This window comes from Somniosus microcephalus, chromosome 21, assembly GCF_052327205.1.
Source record: "Somniosus microcephalus isolate GS21.2 chromosome 21, FLI_Smic_1.0, whole genome shotgun sequence".
In the NCBI taxonomy this organism is placed as follows: Eukaryota; Metazoa; Chordata; class Chondrichthyes; order Squaliformes; family Somniosidae; genus Somniosus; species Somniosus microcephalus.
This window is the reverse complement of record NC_141007.1, coordinates 74374034-74388168: the sequence shown is the minus strand read 5'-3', so window position 1 is coordinate 74388168 and position 14135 is coordinate 74374034. Positions and strand designations below refer to the sequence as shown.

The 14135-nt window shown below is 49.8% G+C and overlaps 1 protein-coding gene across 5 annotated transcripts in view; it reads left to right on the top strand.

Moving 5' to 3' along the window:
* The window catches only part of LOC147102975 (uncharacterized), a 164691-nt gene that overhangs the window by 131853 nt on the left and 18703 nt on the right, over positions 1–14135 (top strand). For all 5 annotated transcript variants that reach the window (XM_085963981.1, XM_085963979.1, XM_085963977.1 and 2 more), the window contains 6 exons: positions 3623–3812; positions 5163–5305; positions 7135–7319; positions 8992–9266; positions 10965–11184; positions 12192–12366. In XM_085963981.1, the coding sequence (XP_085820107.1) occupies positions 3623–3812; positions 5163–5305; positions 7135–7319; positions 8992–9266; positions 10965–11184; positions 12192–12366 (1188 nt within the window). The remainder of the gene's footprint in view (positions 1–3622; positions 3813–5162; positions 5306–7134; positions 7320–8991; positions 9267–10964; positions 11185–12191; positions 12367–14135) is intronic.

The following is a 14135-nucleotide window of genomic DNA, read 5'->3' as shown; positions in this document are numbered from 1 at the left end:
GCGGGTGGCCTTGATCAGGCTTGCTCTGTCCGGCCTAAAGAAATGCGGTTTGCATTCGGCACAGGTTTGGCGGTTCCTGGTCATGGTCCTGACCTCCTCGATGGAGTAGGGCAGGTTGCGGGCCTTAATGAAGTGGTAAAGTCTGGTGACCCCGGGGTGGCAGAGGTCGTTGTGGAGGGTCTGCAGTCTATCACTTTGCACGCTGGCGCATGTACTTCGTGATAGAGCATCTGGGGGTTCGTTCAGTTTACCAGGCCGGTACAAGATATCATAATCATAGGTGGAGAGCTCGATTCTCCACCTCAAGATCTTGTCGTTCTTGATTTTGCCCCTCAGCTTGTTATTAAACATAAAGGCGACCGAACGTTGGTCGGTGAGGAGGGTAAATCGTTTGCCTGCCAGGTAATGCCTCCAGCGTCGTACAGCCTCCACGATCGCCTGGGCCTCCTTCTCGACCGAAGAGTGTCGGATCTCGGGGCCCTGGAGGGTCCTTGAGAAGAAGGCCACTGGTCTCCCCTCCTGGTTAAGGGTTGTGGCCAGGGCGAAGTCGGATGCATCGCTCTCCACTTGGAAAGGGATAGACTCATCCACCGCGTGCATTGTGGCCTTAGCAATGTCTCCCTTAATGAGGGAGAAGGCTGCGCACGCTTCTGCCGTCAGGGGGAAGGAGGTGGACTTCATGAGGGGTCTGGCTTTGTCCGCATAATTGGGCACCCATTGGGCATAGTAGGCGAAGAGCCCCAGGGTTCTCCTCAGCGCCTTTGGACAGTGGGGGAGGGGAAGCTCCATGAGGGGGCGCATTCTTTCGGGGTCGGGGCCGATGACTCCGTTCTCTACTACGCAGCCGAGGATGGCAAGGCGCGAGGTGTTAAACACACATTTCTCCTTATTGTAGGTGAGGTTCAGCCGCTGGGCCGTACGGAGGAATCTCTCCAGATTAGCATCGTGGTCCTGCCGGTCGCGGCCGCAGATGGTGACGTTATCTAGATAGGGGAACGTGGCTTGCAGCCCGTTCTGGTCAACCATCCGGTCCATCTCCCTTTGGAAGACCGAAACCCCGTTGGTGACGCCGAAGGGAACCCTCAGGAAGTGGTAGAGGCGGCCATTCGCCTCGAAGGCGGTATACTGGCGGTCCTCAGGGCGGATAGGGAGTTGGTGATAGGTCGACTTAAGGTCGATGGTAGAGAATACGCGGTACTGTGCAATCTGATTGACCATATCAGATATGCGGGGAAGGGGGTATGCGTCCAGCTGGGTGTACCGGTTTATGGTTTGGCTGTAGTCGATGACTAGGCGGTTTTTATCGCCGGTCTTGACGACTACGACCTGAGCGCGCCAGGGGCTGTTGCTCCTCTCGATGATGCCCTCCTTCAGGAGGCGCTGCACTTCAGAGCTAATAAAAGCTCTGTCCCCGGCGCTGTACCGCCTGCTCTTGGTGGCGACGGGTTTACAGTCGCGGGTGAGGTTGGCGAACAGGGAGGGAGGCGGGACCCTGAGGGTGGATAGGCCGCGGGTGGTACGCGGTGGACGGTTTAAAGGCTGCTGGTTGTCGACTGTAAGTGGGGGGAGGGGTCCACCGTATGCTAGAGTGACACTTTGAAGGTGGGATTGGAAATCCAGCCCTAGTAGGACGGCAGCGCAGAGTTGGGGCAGGACGAGAAGTTTAAAATTTTTATACTCCGTGCCCCTAACCGACAGGGTCACAACACAGTAGCCGCTGATGTCTGTAGAGTGGGACCTAGACGCCATCGAGACCCGGTTGCGCGTTGGCCGGACAGTGAGGGAGTAGTGGCTCACCGTGTCTGGATGGATGAAGCTCTCTGTGCTTCCGCTGTCAAACAGGCAGGTCGTGGCGTGGCCGTTTACTTCGATGTCCATCATGGACTTGGACAGGTGATGTGGGCGAGCTTGGTCCAGTGTGACGGAGGCTAGTGTATGGCTGAGCGAGCTGCTGTAGTCTGCGGGTGAGGCGGTGGTCGGGTCTGGAGGCGAGGTGGCGGTCGAGTGTGGTGGGTAAAATGGCGGCGCCCACGAGGTGGGGTAAGATGGCGGAGAAGATGGCTGCCCCCACAACTCACATGTGGCACTGCTGGTGTCGGTGGCCTTGATCAAAGATGGCCGCCCCCACGACTCACACGAGGGGATACTGGCATCTGTGGCCTTGATGAAAGATGGCCGCCCCCACAGCTCGCATGAGGCACTGCTGGTGTCTGTGGCTCTCCCTCTGCAGGCCTTAGCGAAGTGGCCTTTCTTCTGGCAACTGGAGCAAGTCGCGTTTCTCGCAGGGCAGCACGACCTCGGGTGTTTCGCCTGGCCGCAGAAGAAGCAGCCGGCGGCCCGATCGCGGGGGTCCGATGTCGCAGCCGGTACCGGGGGTGGCGGTCCCGATCGGTCCGGGACGCCGACGCTGAGGTAGGTCCCAGGGGCGGCGCTGCGAGGGGTATTGCGGTCGGGGTCGGTCCCGAGTCCCAGGGTCGCAAATTACAGTACCTGGTGTACGCCTCGAGGTCCCGATGGGCCACTTCTAGGGAGCGAGCGAGGGCTGCAGCTGTGTTCAGGTCGAGGTCCTTTGCTTCAAGCAGTCTTTGCCGTGAGTAGTCGGACCGCAGGCCTTTCACGAAGGCATCGCGGATATTATCTTCAGTATTTTCTGCCGCCGTTACCGCTTTAAAGTCACAGTCCCTGCCGAGTGTTTGTAGCGCCCGTAAAAATTCATCTACAGACTCTCCTGGCTGTTGCGGGCGGGATCTTAGGAGATGTCTGGCATACATGGAATTTACCGGGCTCCGGTACTGTTGTTTCAGTAGGTTGATGGCGGCCTCGTATGTAGTAAGGTCCCGGATGAGTGCGAATACTTTAGGGCTCACTTGGGCGGTCAGAACTCTTAGCTTGGATCTCTGAGGCACGCCGGATTCTCCCAGGTAGGATTCGAAACAGCTCAGCCAGTGTTCGAAGTCGAGGGCTGAGTTTGCTGCCTGTGGGTTTAGATCCAGGTACGGTGGTCGGAGGGCTCGCAGCCAGGCCGGCTGCTGTGGCTGTTGTAGCTGGGCGTCTGACTGGTCGTTTGGCTGCTCCGTTGACTGGCCGTTTGGCTGCTCAGGTAACGACATTTTTAAATTTAGCCAATAAAATTGATATACCTATCAATTCATCCAATGAAAAGCGACGAGTTAAGAAAGTAACTATAGGTTTTTATTGGCTAAATAACAGAGCCCACCCTCGTGGGTGATCGGATCCAACAAGGAGGAATACCAGCCAGTCGACCACCTTTATGCCTGGGCAGGTAGGTGGAGCCATGGGCGGAGTCAGCAGTGGTCAGCCCAGGTATAACAGCGTGACAAGAGGCGACCTCGTGTAGTGATACAACAGTGTAAACAGTGATAACTATAGTGTAACGATATAACAGTGATAACCATAGTGTAACGATAGTGAACGATAAAAGTGGTTTACCACAACAACTTCATTGAAGTGGGCGCTCATCTTGTTCCTGGAGATATTAGCCCAAGGCTGTTGCTGATTTTGTACCTCTGCGTGACACATGCAATTGCAGTGGGGTAGCATTTGAGAACAACTCCTGTTCACTTCTGGGTTTTTTTCCCTCTCAACCATCGTCTCTCTTCAGGAGAAGTCTTCAGGCATTGTGGTCAGCTACAGTGTCTTCCTCAAGATGCATTGCCAGGATAATGAGCTACAGCAGTTCAGACCATACATTCCAATCCTCACCAACAAAGGCTTCGTCTGTCCATCGCACGTTAATGTCAACTTTTCACGTGACTACAAGAATGCCATCAATTTGCCAGTGGATCTTCCAGGTAAAAAAACGAAATACGTTGGGGGTGCGGGGGGGGAATAAATAATAGATACTGGGATGTAAGTTACAGCACAATAAATTCTGATTTCTGTTACCGACTAACAGTGAATTTAAGATGTGGGGCTTAGTACTGGACACATTATGAATGAGACTCATGCAATGCATACTCTTTTCTCTCCTGGTCAGTTTGCTGCGCTCCCTACTGTTCAGAGGGGGCAGGCAGGTGACCTAATCTTGTATCTATGCCGGTGCTAGTCTGTGATCAGTTACTGAGAGCTAGAACTGCTCTCTCTCCTCCTCCCAGTGTGGAGAAGTGCTTGGTGCCTCCTTATGGTTGGTAACAGCAGTGTTAGTTGTGGCTCAGTGGGTAGCGCTCTCTCTCGCCTCTGAGTCAGAAGGCTGTGGGTTCAAGTCCCACTCCAGAGACTTGAGCACAAAAATCTCCAGTGCAGTACTGAGGGAGTGCTGCACTGTTGGAGGTGCCATCTTCTGGATGTGATGTTAAATCGAGGCCCCGTATACCCTCTCGGGTAAATGTAAAAGATCCCATTTTTTGAAGAAGAACAGAGGAGTTCTTCCCGGTATCCTGGCCAATATTTATCCCTCAATCAACATCACTAAAACAGATTATCTGGTCGTTATCACTGTGCTGTTTGTGGGATCTTGCTGTGCACAAATTGACTGCTGCTTTTCCTACATTACAACAGTGACTACACTTCAAAAAGTAGTTGATTGGCTATAAAGTGCTTTGGGACGTCCGATGCTCGTGAAAGGCGCTGTATAAATGCAAGTCTTTTTTTTTTTAACTGACTATGGGACTTGCCGATACAAACATAGAAGATAGGAGCAGGAGTAGGCCATTTGGCCCCTCGAGCCTGCTCCGCCATTCAACGAGATCATGGCTGATCATCCAAATTCAGTACCCTGCCTTCTCGCCATATCCCTTGATCCCTTTAGCCTTAAGAAATATATCCACCTCCTTCTTGAATATATTTAATTTTTTGGCCTCCACTGCCCTCTGTGGTAGAGAATTCGACAGGTTCACCACTCTATGGGTGAAGAAATTTCTCATCTCAGTCCTAAATGGCTTACCCCTTATCCTTAGGCTGTGACCCCTGATTCTGGACTCGCCGGCCATCGGGAACATCCTTCCTGCATCTAGTCTGTCCAGTCCTGACAGAAATGCTGCCCAGCGCTCTGGCCACACTCTCATCCAATAAGACAGGCCTGTGATGAGACATTTGTGGTTTTGTTTTGTAGCTGGGCACTAATTTAGCAAGTGCATGGAAAAGTGTGTTGTTTACGTTGTGTGTCCATGCTCTGAGTTGTATTCATTTTATTCCCTATTCAGGTGTAGACTGGGTACTATTGGACTCCTGCTACCTGAGGACAGTCAATGATTGTGAAGGATGGAGAATATTTTTCACTTCTCTCGGCGTACGGGATTTGTTTATTTTTAAAAAGAAAAAATGTACTTTCACAAAACAAGAACTGGTTAGTTAAACAAATCTTGTATTCATTTTCCTTGTGTACGGTAACCAAATTCAAGTAGCCTGTGCCAGTGTTTATACTCCACATGAGCCTCCTCCCGCCCCTCTTCAGCTCACCGCGTCCATTTTGGACTGCATTGGCAGTTGTTTGTGATTTGCAATATTCAGTCAGCTCTCTTGATGACCTAGTAGGTAAAGCCACTACCCCGTGGCATACTGACCAGATGGTCCCAGGCTCAACTCCCAGTCTATACAGAGTTAGTTGATCACAGCCAGGGGGCCTCAGCATCCCTGGGATAGAGAGGGAGGGAGCAAAGGGGTTCCTATTTCTGATTGCTATCAAGTAACCTTCACTGGGAAATGTTCCCTGCATGGGAACAGGGATGTGCATCAGCCATGATGCTGTGCATGGTCAAATAACCTGATGCCTCTCATCAGGAACCACACTTGAACACTGCACCCAGCAGCCAGCAGCATGGAGAGGTGAAGGGAAAGGAACTTGTGATGTCCTAGTTGTCCTCATGCTAACAAATAACAGTTATCAAAAGCCCCTGTTAGTCCAGGCCACCTGTGAGGAAATCTTCACTTTTTTTCTTGTTTGTTCTTCAAATGTGGCTGACCCTAGCGAGACCTCATTTATTGCCCATCCATAGTGCCCCAAGAAGGTGGTGATGGGCGGAACTCTTGGATGATGTTCTCATGATGATGTTAGTCAGGAAATCCCCAGATGTTGCCTGGAGTCAGTGAAGGAATGGGTATACATGTCTGACGTAAGCAAACTACTCGGCACTTGGTCTGAGCGTTAAACAAAGCTTTAATCAACTGTTTTACAACATGGAGGTCTAGTTGTGTCCTTCACTAGTTCCTGTTAAGAATGTCCTGTACAAGCTGGGCCCGTGCCCGACTTTTTATACTTTCCCTGGACAGCGCCACCCGCAGGCCGCTTAGTATTATTTCATAAGTCTTTCTTTCATGAATGACTGATTCATGTCAATGTCCAAGTCAGAATGGTGTGTGTGACTTGAAGGTGTTGGTGTTCCCATGGGTTTGCTACTCTTGTTCTTCTCGGTAGTAAAGGCCGCAGGCTGGGCAGTGCTGTCGAAGGTAGCTTGGCAAGTTGCTGCCGTGCATCCTGCAGATGGCGCATCCTGCCGATGGTGTATCCTGTAGCCAATGTGCAGACTGTGGAAGGGATGAATATTGAGTCCAATGCCGTGGCACTAATCAAGTGGAGTGCTTTGACCTGGATAGTGTTAAGCTTTTTGAATGTTGTTGTAACTGCACCTGTCCAAGCAAGTGGTGAGTCTTCTCTTGCACTCCTGACCGATGTTCATGCGTGAGACTTAACACTGGAAAAGCCGGTCCCGGGCTACGCGGGACCAGCAGAGAGCCACGTGGCCGTGCAGCTTAGGGGGAACATTGCTCCTGACTTGAGACTTGTAGATGGTGGGGGGGCTTTGAGTGTTCAAAAGGTGAGTGCCCAGCCATTGTCCTACTTTAGTAGCCACAGTGTTGAAATGGCTGGTCTAGTTATGCTTCTGCTGAGTGGTGACCCCCAGGGTCCTAATGGTGGGGGACTCTGCGATGGTGGCGCCATTAAAAATGAGAGGAGGTGGTTGGGCTTTTTCTTGAAGGAGTTGTCTGTTCCAATATCCTGAAGAAGATTGGAGTAACCTTAGGCTATCTGTTTAACTGTGGGGCAAAATCACACTTGTAGTATTACCCACACTAAGCTGTTTTGATTTTTGTTCACTGTCTCTTGCTTGTCTCCAATGTAATTTATAAACTTCAAGCTCAAGTGTTGATGCGATTATTTTTTTTAAATGTTTTTAGGCATCTAGTCCCTGGGCGCCTGTCCATGAATTTTGGCCCAACACGGCAGATAATGTGTACGTTGTGGAAGATTATGTCTGTGAAGAGCTTCACGGCCTCTTAACTACAAAGGTTCTGTCTAAGGAGATGAAACTAAATCAGAGAGTTAACCTACTAACACTTCTTGACAAAAACTGGGACTCTGGGTAAGTTAACTGCATGTTGTTGGCAGTCACTTGGTGTTTGTGCCACAAGTTTGCTCGTTCCTCTTCTAGTCCCCTCCATTGCTTCTTTAGCTCCCTCCTTCTGCCCTCTTCCCTCCCTTCCCCCTCAGCTGCAAATGCTAGGAGGACAATTGAGCAAACAACTTGCTTCCAGTTGAATGGCAAGAGGTGCCTCTTCAAGAAGTCCTTCCCCTCAATGCCTTGACTGAAACCAATAATTTACTGCATTATAGAATCGTAAGCAATGGAAACCGTGCTCCTCCTCATGCTATGAAAAGTCACGACCCATGTATATTAACCTGCTGAGGACTGAGTTATATTTCTGTACCAAAATCAAAGATAATTTGCCCATTACCTCAATTGAGTTTAAAACACAGAAATAGGCCATTTGGCCCAACTGGTCCGTGCCGGTGTTTATGATCCACACGAGCCTCCTCCCAGACCACATCCTGTAACCCTATCAGCACATCGGGTACGGTAGCATAGTGGTTATGTTACTAGACTAGTAATCCAGAGGACTGGACTAATGATCTGGAGACACTAGTTCAAATCCCACCACGGTAGCTAGGGAATTTAAATTCAGTTAATTAAATAAATCTGGAATAAAAAGCTAGTATCAGTAATGATGACCTTGAAACTATCGGATTGTTGTAAAAACCCCAACTGGTTCACCAATGTCCTTTGGGGAAGGAAATCTGCCGTCCTTACCTGGTCTGGTCTATATGTGATTCCAGACCCACAGCAATATGGTTGACTCTTAATTGCCCTCTGAAATGGCCCAGCGAGACACTCCGTTGTACCAAATCGCTACAAAGAAGTATAAGAGCACTATGGGAATACCTTCACCACATGGATGCAATTAGGGATGGGCAATAAATGCTGGCTTTGCCAGCGACGCCCACATCGCAGGAATGAATATAAAAAAATCCTTCTATTCCTGTCTCCCTCAATTCAATTGAATTCAATTTTATTTGCCATATGTACTAGTACAATGGAATGCTTACTCCCCGTAGGGACACATCAGCTATTTTTACAGCGCCGTGTTCAGAAAGTCAATTCTTTGGCATCCAGTGGCAGTGGGAGCACGATGTCCCTCAGCTGCTCTGTCCTCCTCGTCACTGCGGCCTCCTCCTCACTGTTGCCGGCTCGGCTCCACGTGTGGTGGCCTGCTTCTCCTGCTCACCTTCTGGCCACCATTCCTGGCTCCCCTCCTCCCAGTTGGACTGCAAGTCGTCGTGGCTGCTGCTCGATGCGCTACGCTGCCTCCGCCCGACTCGCCGAACACATCCTCTGGTCGCCGCGGCCTCCACCTCACCGTCGCCGGCTCCACAGTCCGACGGCCTGGGCCTGCTTCTCCCGCTTCCGGTCCGGCCTCTGGCCGCCATGCTTGGCTCCCCTCCTCCCAGTCGGAATGCTTCCCCACTGAGGAGCAGCCAGCCGACGTGCTCTAGTGGGTCAACGTGGCTGCTGCTGCGTCCCGATGCGCTGCGCTGCCTCCGCCCGACTCGCCGAACACCTCGCTCCGGTTGCGGGAGCGAGCGGCGAGAGCGGGCCGCCCAACGCAGGAAGAGCGCGCTAGCGCCGGACCGTCTTGTGTGCTTATCTAGCTTCCCCTTAAATACTCAAAGCAGCTTGTGTTAATTCTTCGTTCCAGATGCAGATTGTCTCAGTACTGCACGGCTAAAGTCTTCGACAGCCAGGACAAAGTGCTAAAGAATGACGTAGCTTCTTCATTCGCAATTTACCTTGCAACTTTATCGTGGTTACCGACTGATAGTCCGGCTGCGGATGGTTCGGGATTCTGCACAGCCTTTCTGCGCCCGATTGAGGTGTACCTGAGATCAGGCAGTTTATTGGAGCTGTTAGCTGACCGGGTCAGCTACGTGTGTTGTGAACTCCTTGAGAAGAGCACTTTTGCTACTTTCACTGGTAAGTACAAATGGAAAACATCACGCTGGTCCCTTTGCATCTTTTAATGGTTGCGGTCGGGCTCTTCTGATTGATTAATGTGTATCTGACCCACGCAGACTAGAAGCTGCCAGGTATGATTCCTGACTTGTGTTGAGTTGGATGATATTAGCTGGGGAAGCAGTAGGGGTGTTGCGTTTAGCTTTGCCACCCCTGTGATCCTAAGGGGGAAGGGGGGGGCAGAAAATCAGCCAGAGTTACAATTCCTAATCATTGTCCAGCACTCTTGTTGGAAAGTGCACTTGTGTAGCAGTCTGGTGGGCAATGTTCCCCCTAATTGTTTTTGGGTGCGCGGTCCCTTTAACGGATTGCGGGCCCATTCAAGTTTTCATACATGTGTGAATTCCCGCATTGAGAAGCCGATGAATGATCTCCAGACAGCTGTGCAGCTTAGCGGGAACGTTGCTGGTGGGTGTAGATCAGGCTCGGTTGTGATGGCGGAGTAGCTTCCTGACACGGTCAGGGAGGGGAGCTGGCCTTGGAACTGCTGGGATTCCTTTTTTTTTAAGTGCCAAATGAAATCATCAGATTGAAAATATAATTTCAAGTAGGGTAGCATTCCTTAACCTCGCCCAGACATCTTTTTAAATGTGGGGTTAACAGAGAGCAGACTACATGTTTCTTCCAACCTGCAAACTGAGCCTGTCCTTTAATACTATCACACGTATTGGAGAATTACTGGTTATCTATTTCCATTTGGTGCTGTATGGCCTATATACATGTTTAATGTAAATAGGTTAAGTGCATATCTAAAGCAAGATCTTTGACAATGCAGCACTCCCTTAGTACTGCCAGCCTAGATTATGTGCTGGAGTGGGACTTGATCCCATGACCTTCTGACGTAGATGAGAGCACCACCAACTGAGCCAAGCTGACACTTGGTGGAGATGTCAGTATTGGGGAGAGTTCACATCTGTGATTAACACAGCAGCCATGCTGTGTCTCCATATGGTGTAAGACGCATGTTCTCTCTCGCAGTATGACATCATTCATCCAACCTTGCCCCTTGGAAGAAAGTACCAGGCAACTGTTGAAGCTTTTGGTCATTTCTCCCAACTCTCTTACTGTGGCTTGGCTTCTGTTTCTTGAAGAATCAGCTAACGGTATTTATATTTCATCCTTATGTGTATTGTGACCAGTAAGAGAGAATCCAGCAACTAGTCCATCAATAAATAATGCACAATTTTTGTCTCATTCAAGAACATGGCCGGGGCAGTATGGAGCCATATTTATGCTACAGCCTAACCTAATGCATGCTGTACCTGACCTGCATAGTGCTTCATTGTGACACTGAGTGCAAAGAAACAAATGAGAAAATGCTCTTCTGCTCCACAGACATCTAGCCATACACAAAAGCAAAATACTGCGGATGCTGGAAATCTGAAATAAAAACAGAAAATGCTGGAAACACTCAGCAGGTCAGGCAGCATCTGTGGAGAGAGAAACAGAGTTAACGGTTCAGGTCTGTGACCCTTCGTCAGAGCGTCGAACAAAGGGTCATCAACCTGAAACATTAACTCTGTTTCTCTCTCCACAGATGCTGCCTGAGCTGCTGAGTGTCTCCAGCATTTTCTGTTTTTATTTCAAACACTAGCCTTTATCTGGATAGCGATGCTGTCTGCCCTGTGGATCACGTGTAGTAATCTCTACTTTCCTCAGGTATTAAGACCTCCATAACTGTGGACATGATGATCAACCACTTCAAATCGTGGTGTGTGAAGACTCCTCCAGGTCAATCTGGTGATTTGGAGGGTGCAGAATTTCGGACAAAAGCAGACCACATACACCGGGTCTATACTTACTTGCATAGGAACTGCAGCCAAAGTCAGCTGAAGGAGCTGTTTGAGCGTTTCCCAGCCGTGTTTGTACCTAGCAGCAGGTATCTACGTCCCTTTCCGTTTTCACATCTGTACTTTATTGAAACTGTGCGGGTGGGGGAGGAGAATGTTAGAATGCCAATGGAGTCTTTCATCCAGATAAAGCTTCACCTTAACCCACCATTCTTCTTTTGATTTCTCTTCCTCGTGCGCCCATGAGATGTCTGAACCTTGCTCCTCTAGCTCTTTCCACCTTTTCCCCCCACATCCCATTTGTGGGAATGTGCTGGATGTCTTCCTCCAAGCACACAGCTGCAATTAGAAACTCCCCTGCTGAGCAGTCCAGCCTGCTGCATGGGTTTACATTTCCAGCTTACATTTTTCCAGGTGGCCAGATCAAGGTTACGGCAGAGCCCATGGGATCGAGGGGTCAGGGACACTCGCAGCCTTAATCCTCTTACGCACTTTCTTTAGAGGGGGTTACTGCAACAATGTCCGGGTCAGTCCCACTCCAGGGACTTGAGCACAAAGTTTAGGCTGACACTCCAGTGCAGTAGTGAGGGAGTGCGGCAATGTCTGAGGTGCCGACTTTCAGATGAGATGTGAAACCGAGGCCCCGTCTACTCTCGGGTGGATGTAAAAGATGCCATGGCACTATTTGGAAGAATTGCTGTGGAATTCTCCCCAGTGTCCTGGCCAGAATTTATTCAACAACAGATATCACTAAAACAGATTATCTGATGATTATCTCATTGCTGTTTGTGGGAGCTTGCTGTGTGCAAATTGGCTGCCGCGTTTCCTACATTACAACAGTGACTACGCTACAGAAATACTTCATTGGCTGTGAAGCCATTTAAGACGTCCTGGGATCGTGAAAGGCGCTATATAAATGCAAGTTATTTCCTTTGATCCGATGACTTGTTTCTAGGGCACTTGCCCAAGGGTCTACTTTGTGGGAAGCAGAAAGCTTTAAAGGGGCAAGAATGTAACTTGAGAAAGATTGTATTTTTTTTCTTGTTACATAAAATTGTTGTACAATTTGAAATAAATGTTCAACTTTCTTTTGAAGCAATGAATCGATTTGTACTGGAAAATTCTACTATCAGAAAGATGTATGTTGGAATGATCCAACTAAAATGTTCCAACGATATCAAATTCAGGATACAAACGGATCTTTCCAGGAACCTCACCTGCTTGCTCCTTTCTATAGTCAGCAAGAGGGCATGAGGGATCTATTTCAGAAGGTATGTCTAAAACCAGGATCACAATTTGTGTTCGCCTCTACCTTTGCTGTAAATTCAATGACCTAGAAATTCAGGCGCGTCCATTATAGAATCATAGAATGATTACATCATGGAAGAAGGCCATTCGGCCCGTCGAGCCCGTGCCGGCTCTGTGCAAGAGCACTTCAGCTAGTCCCACTCCCCCGCCCTTTCCCCATAGCCCTGCAATTTTTTTCCTTCAGGTACTTATCCAACTCCCTTTTGAAAGCCACGATTGAATCTGCCTCCACCACCCTTTCAGGCAGTGTATTCCAGATCCTAACCACTTGCTGCGTAAAAAAAGTTTTTCCTCATGTCGCCTTTGGTTCTTCTACCAGTCACCTTAAATCTGTGTCCTCTGGTTCTCGACCCTTCTGCCAATGGGAACAGTTTCTCTCTATCTACTCTGTCCAGACCCCTCATGATTTTGAACACCTCTATCAAATCTCCTCTCAATCTTCTCTGCTCCCAGGAGAACAACCTCAGCTTCTCCAGTCTGTCCACATAACTGAAGTCCCTCATTCCTGGAATCATTCTTGTAAATCTTTTCTGCGCCCTCTCTAAGGCCTTCACATCCTTCCTAAAGCCCAGAATTGGACACAATACTCTAGTCGAGGCCGAACCAGTGTTTTATAAAAGGTCATCATACTCAAAAGGACGGCCGCAGTATGCCCAAAAGTCGTGGTTTGAGGGACTGACTCTGTTTCACCATCTTGCACTCACTGCCTGTGCCCGGGCTCTGGCTCACCTGAAGGATATTCGTGAACCGGGTGGGTTCTTCTGACAATCTGGCAGTTTCACGGTCACCATTACCAATGGCAGCTTTGTAGTCCAGATTTTTTGAATGTAATGGAATTTAAATTCCCCAGCTGCCATGGTGGGATTTGAACTCCTGTCTCCAGATCATTGGTCCAGGCCTGTGGATTACCAGTCCAGTAACATAACCATTATACTACCGTACCCAGATTATTGGGTGCATGGGGGTGGATGGAGCTATCCCTGCGCCTGAACGGTGAGGAATGAGGGGCCCCTGATGTTGGGCCATTGTTTTTGGATCGGGTGTGGCACAACAGCCCGCCTGCGAAAAGTAGAGACAAATCAGGTCGGGATCGTGTTAGGGGGGGCGGGGGCCTGGAGTCACGGGGGTGGGAGGGGGCATCAGTAGCGTGGGAGACCAGTGGGGTTGGCACCGGGAGCATATGCCATTGGGGGGGGGGGGGGGTTCAGAGCCGGGAGCGAAGGCAGTCGGGGGGTCAGGGCCAGGTGTGTAGGCGCTCTGGGGAGAGGGGCTGGGGAGGTTGGGTTTAGGGGTTGGGAGCAGTGCCGGTGATGCTAGATTAGAGACCATGGGAGTCATGTGTTCAAATTCCAATAGTGTGAAATGATGATTGTAGGCTTACAATTGCTGGATTATCATTAAAAAGCCACTTCTCCTTCCGGGAAGCAACCCTGCCTCTGCTGCCAGTCTGGGCCATACACGACTAGCAAACCATCGCCTTCTCGGGGCAACTAGGGATCAGCAATTAATGCAGCCTCGTCCGTGCTGCCCACAAATCGAGTACAAAATACTGCGGATGCTAGAAATCTGAAATATAAACTGAAAATACTGGAAACACTCAGTAGGTCAGGCAGCATCTGTGGAGAGAGAGAAACAGAGTTAATGGGGGCAATTTTACTCCAATCGCTCAGCAGAAACCTTGCAAGTGGGCTGTTAAAGTTGGCTCTCACCTGTCCGAAAGCCACCATAATCG